Source organism: Apis dorsata, unplaced genomic scaffold (genome assembly GCF_000469605.1).
Source record: "Apis dorsata unplaced genomic scaffold, Apis dorsata 1.3 scaffold_82, whole genome shotgun sequence".
NCBI classification, from domain to species: domain Eukaryota; kingdom Metazoa; phylum Arthropoda; class Insecta; order Hymenoptera; family Apidae; genus Apis; species Apis dorsata.
Genome location: NW_006263380.1, coordinates 1,027,048 through 1,032,299, shown reverse-complemented (window position 1 = coordinate 1,032,299; position 5,252 = coordinate 1,027,048). Strand labels below are relative to the sequence as shown.

The following is a 5,252-nucleotide window of genomic DNA, read 5'->3' as shown; positions in this document are numbered from 1 at the left end:
TTTAGTGACAAATCATTTTTTTTTTTTTTTTGTTTCTTCTTTATTTCTAAGCCTTTCCGAACAGTAATCTAGCACCGTTCTAAAAACTTTCACTGGTGATTGACTTTCTTACATCACTAAGAAAACAGACAACGACCACCATTCCTTTTAATGCGTAAAATACGTGCGACACCGAAAGAACAATTTGCGCGTGTATGTACAACGATCGCCCGTCGCTCTCTATAGCTGCAAGCGTAGAAAATTTTGTATAAAAATATTCTTCGTATTCGTGTATATATATGTACATATTTTGAATAACCACGTAATTAATACTGCGTATTTAATATCATCGTTCCTTCGTGCGCTCTGCACCACGGGCTTGGTAGCTCAAGGGATAAATACACATCCCAATATTCTACCATCTCAAAATTCTCAAGACCGTGGAAAAGAGAAAAAGAGAAAAAAGGAGAGTCCAAAAAGAGGATCATGGATGACAGAGGCAGAAAAGAGAAGGAGAATAATCTCGTCTTTTACACCCTGTGTATCACCGGACAGACTATTCTGTCTAGAGATTCTTTGTTATGTATATATATATATATATATATGTATATATATACCTATAGCAACGTCGTTCTAAAGCTGGTCAAAATGATTTCAGTGTGCTTCTTCGGATAATGACGTCGCAACTAAGTTTAATGGTACATCCGAGACGTTCTCTGCATCTCCTTCTTCTGTTTCTTCTATGTCCGTAGATAAATGACATTGTTCTCGTCCTTCTGCTTTCACATGCTATTATATATGAATATTAAAAGTTATTATTTACAGATTCATAATAACAAAATAACATCAATTAACATTGTTAAACTATTTTACTTACATGCATCATGTAACTAGGTAAAGGAAGAGAATAATTAAGTTGAGCGGTAGGAGCTGGTGGATGAGCACCAGGTATACGTGGTGGTGTTAAGGCTGCCATCATTAAATGAGGCTGAATTTGTCGCCGAAGGGCTGCTAACATGTCTGCACTTTCTGCATCCATCTGTTCCGATTGTGGTACCAAAATTGAATCACCTTTTTCTAAAAAAAAAAAATAAAAAAAAATAAAAAAAAAAAATTATTTTAATTTTATGATGTAAAAATAACAAAAATCAAAATATTTAAATGTTTTTTAAATTATGAAAACTTACTTCTATGCCTTGTTGGTTTTTCACCTTTAGGTCTACGTCTACGCGTGTGTATCGTATCCCTTCGCATGGTAACTGGACGATTTACTCCATGAAGTTTGTAATAAAGTCCGCAAGCATTACAAACCATTTCTCCTTTCATATTTCTTCTCCAAATAGTTGTAGTCATAGTGCCGCAATTTGTGCAAGACATATCAACCTTTTTCGCTATGTTACCACTATGTTGATCAAATTGTTGTTTTTGGTCCTCTACCTATGATGGCAAAATCAAACGTAACGTTTTATTTTGACGTCATATGTTTCGTAACACCGATCGTACCTTCCCCTTCATTTTATTTGACCATGTTGTAAAATCTTGTGCTTGTTCTTCATTAGATTCATGTTGATAATTAACGACATCTGGACTCATGGGAGCTTTGCTAGGATAACTTTGTTTTCTACGACCCTTAGTTTCCTTTCGACCAACACTGGCAGGGCTAGACGGATTACTGTCCACAGACGTACCCTAAATAATTTAAAAAATTGTATCTTTATTATTGTTACATTTAAATTCATTCTGTAATTATTTCAACAGTAATTTTTATTCAATTACAAAATATTAATAGCTAAAAATTCTTTTAAAAAACAAATAGTTTGTTGAAGAGCTAATTCTTCGTAAATACCTATTATTAAGACAAAAAGCTAACAGAATAAAAAATAGTACAAAGAATAGTAAAATCCTATTTTTTATTATAGAAGAAATTGGAGAATTCCTCACACGGAACAATACGCGTTTAAAAATCTATAGAAACCTAACTTATCTGAACATCTGTTAACAGCGGGTTGACATGGTGGACTTAATGCTTATAGCTATCACAAAGAACTTCTCAGTTATCTATTATCTACAAGGCCTACCACGTTTCTCTTACCTGCAAGCAGATGGGACTTGAATAGTCCCAAAGGGATCCCTTGACACCTAAGGGTCACCTGACCTGTCTTCTTTTCTATACCTGCAGTTCTTTTCTGGTATTTGCTTTGAACAAACTGCAAGGACTTTCCATGGAAGAACTTTTATTTGCACGAAGATCAGAGTCAAAGGAGTATGAACATAAAAGAGAGTACAGATTTTCCGTTTTTCCATAAATCTCAGAATTTTGTTTGGAAGATACAACTTCGAAAAAAGAGTCAACTTTTACTACTGTTTCTATATTAACATTATATATTTTATTAATATTCAATTGTGATTTATCTCAAATACATTTAGAAAATCTTAAAGGGGAATTCAGAAAAATTCCTAATGATATTTTAAAACGTCCTCATCTCATCAAATACTGATAAAAATTTCAATTTAAATATTATTTTAAAATATACAAACCTTATTTTCTATACACGACACATTAGTACGGTTGCCGAGTAGAGAACAGTCGGGTATAGTGCGTTCAATTGTTGTTCCTTGAGTATCTCTGTAAAACCTAATTTGTGGTGATATTCTGTCAGAATCAATTGCAGTAATACCAATTTGCCTATTGTTGATTAAAGAACGCAACAAATTAGTTGCCTCGCCAGTGAATCCATTATTTAATTTGTCACCATTTGTCCTGGTAATCTCTAAACTCCTATTGCTACATGAAAAATGAAAACAAATATTATATTCAAATAATATACATATAATAATAAAAATACAAAAAGCAATCTAATAATTAATCAAATATACTGTTATCTTTAAAGTAACTGTTATTTTTAGAAGAAATGATTTGTTATAAACAAATTGTTTTAATAATTAAAAAATTTGCTTTATATGTATTAAATAAATAAAATTATATCACTAATCATTTGACTAATTTTATAAAAATATAATATAAATTAATAATAAAAATCTATTTAAAGATTGAAATTGTATAAATAAATACAAATAGAAGAACAATTATATATGACTATTAATACTATTAATAACTTTACTATTATAACTATTTTAACTTTATTAATATTTTAACTTTATTAATATTATATTTAATAAATTTTCTTTGCAAAATTTTTAAATGCAAAAGAAATATATAAAAAATTTTGTACTTACTTTGCTAATGCTTGCCATAATTTTGTTGTTTCCTGATCAATATTTGTGTCTGAACAATTGCTTTCTGGTGTATCCATTCTATTTACTGGACTACGATTGGGGGTACTTGTTTTTGATTCCTCATAATTTGTTTCTACTTTCATTCTCTTATTAATGGTCATATCATAACCATTTTCTTCCCCCTCAGTATCTTGCTCATCCCGATCTTCTATTTCTAATCTATCTGGATCAGAACTATTTGAACATGTATCATCTTCTGGTTCACACTTAATGTTATCATGCTCAGGCATGTCATTGGTGCACAATTCCAAATGATGTGTTTGAGTCTGAGGTATAACGTTTTGATTAATGCTGGCCGGAGAGTTAGGCTCCTCATTGAACAATGTTTTGTTCAATTGGAGAAATGATTGTAGCGGACTTAATCCTGCTACTTTGGCAGTGGAGAAAGATTTTTTCTAAAACAAAACAAATCATTGTAAGTTTAAAATAAAAAATATAAAATTTTTGAAAATAAGCATAAATCAGTAACACAATAGAAAAAAAATTACATTTAAAATTAAATTTAATTTTTATTAACATTCTAAGAAATAAACATTTATTGATGTTTGTATAAATGTTCATTTATCATAAAAGATTACATATAATATTTTGATATTTGTACCTTGTACCTGTTTAGAATATATTCATAAGAAAATAATTAGTTATGCGCATTTTTTTTCTATTCTGTAATCATTATCAAATTGATAAGGTCAAAGTTGGCTGCATTAAAAAAAACCTTGAAGTATCTTATATAATTACTGATATATCAGGGCAGAGAAGCAAATAAATATCATCCTGTATGTATTAAACATGTGTTTAGAATATATGGAATATACATGTATTGAAGCACATTCTTATCTACAATCACATGTTGCACATTTTCAATTGCATCATTACTTAGAATGAAATGACTGCTCATTGATGTTACTGTGTTAAATTAATTCTAGCTCTTTAACCAGAAAATGATATGATTCATATTGTATGATGACCTACGTCAACAAATTCTAATATATCTTTTTTCATTGCATTTGAAAAAAATATTTAATGATTACCTGATCATCATGTGATGATAACTGCTTGGCATAATCCAGGTACTGTTTGAGTATGACATCAGATTTGTGTGACACTTCACGGAAGTTGTGCAGTACATCCAATTTATACACACATCGATGACAAATGATTGGTGGTAAAGAATCTCCATCTTTTACCTGAATAAAATGTAATTACATCATTGTATTTTTAATTATTTAATACATAATTTTTTATACTTATAATATTAATTTTATTGAATAACTTTATATTAGATTATATTATTTATTTATTATTATAGATATTTCTTAAACAAGACTGATAACATTGACAATAAAATGCAATGTTATTACTATATGTTAAATTATATTATCAATTATCAATTATTTAAACTTTATTTCTACTATTAAAATAAAGATAGAGTTTTTTATAATGCAAATAAGAAAAACAAAGAAATGTAAAATTCATTTTAATATCTTAAAATAAAAATTTGAGATAAATAATATTAAAAATGAATAATTTTTTTAAGTAGGTTGGACGGAAGCAGAGCTTTCTTTCAAAGAAGAGAGTATGCCGTCTATGAGAACAAATAATAAATTATGAAGAGAAAAGAGAAATATATAGAATATAGTCAAATGTGACAGCGACTCGTGGAATCCGCGTGTGAAACCTGATAACAGGCCGTCTAAATAAGGAGCTGCTCCCCTCTCCGTGAGGTCTGTACAAGCGAGGAGTACAGCTTATCACTGCCATTTTAAATCCCCCGTGAGTCGGCTTATCTCGCGGACACATCTCTTGCCAAACTTTCTCCCGTGGCACGCGCACACACACACGCACCCTTGAGATAGTAAGAGAAATAGAGATAGAAGATGATATAGACAGAGACAAACGAAAGCGAGACGAAGAAAGAGAGATAGGATTGCGTGTAAAAGAGAGGGAGACACATTCACATTCAGAGAACCACAGAT

The 5,252-nt window shown here is 30.3% G+C and overlaps 1 protein-coding gene across 1 annotated transcript in view; it reads right to left on the bottom strand.

Moving 5' to 3' along the window:
- Positions 1–9: 9 nt before the first annotated feature.
- The window catches only part of LOC102681844 (transcription factor stalky-like), a 5,965-nt gene continuing 722 nt past the window's right edge, over positions 10–5,252 (bottom strand). The window contains exons 2-8 of the mRNA XM_006610987.2: positions 4,308–4,463; positions 3,217–3,671; positions 2,518–2,764; positions 1,483–1,668; positions 1,167–1,416; positions 857–1,056; positions 10–768 (exon numbers count right to left, since the gene is read on the bottom strand). Coding sequence (XP_006611050.1) covers positions 634–768; positions 857–1,056; positions 1,167–1,416; positions 1,483–1,668; positions 2,518–2,764; positions 3,217–3,671; positions 4,308–4,463 — 1,629 coding nt within the window. The 3' untranslated portion in view covers positions 10–633. The remainder of the gene's footprint in view (positions 769–856; positions 1,057–1,166; positions 1,417–1,482; positions 1,669–2,517; positions 2,765–3,216; positions 3,672–4,307; positions 4,464–5,252) is intronic.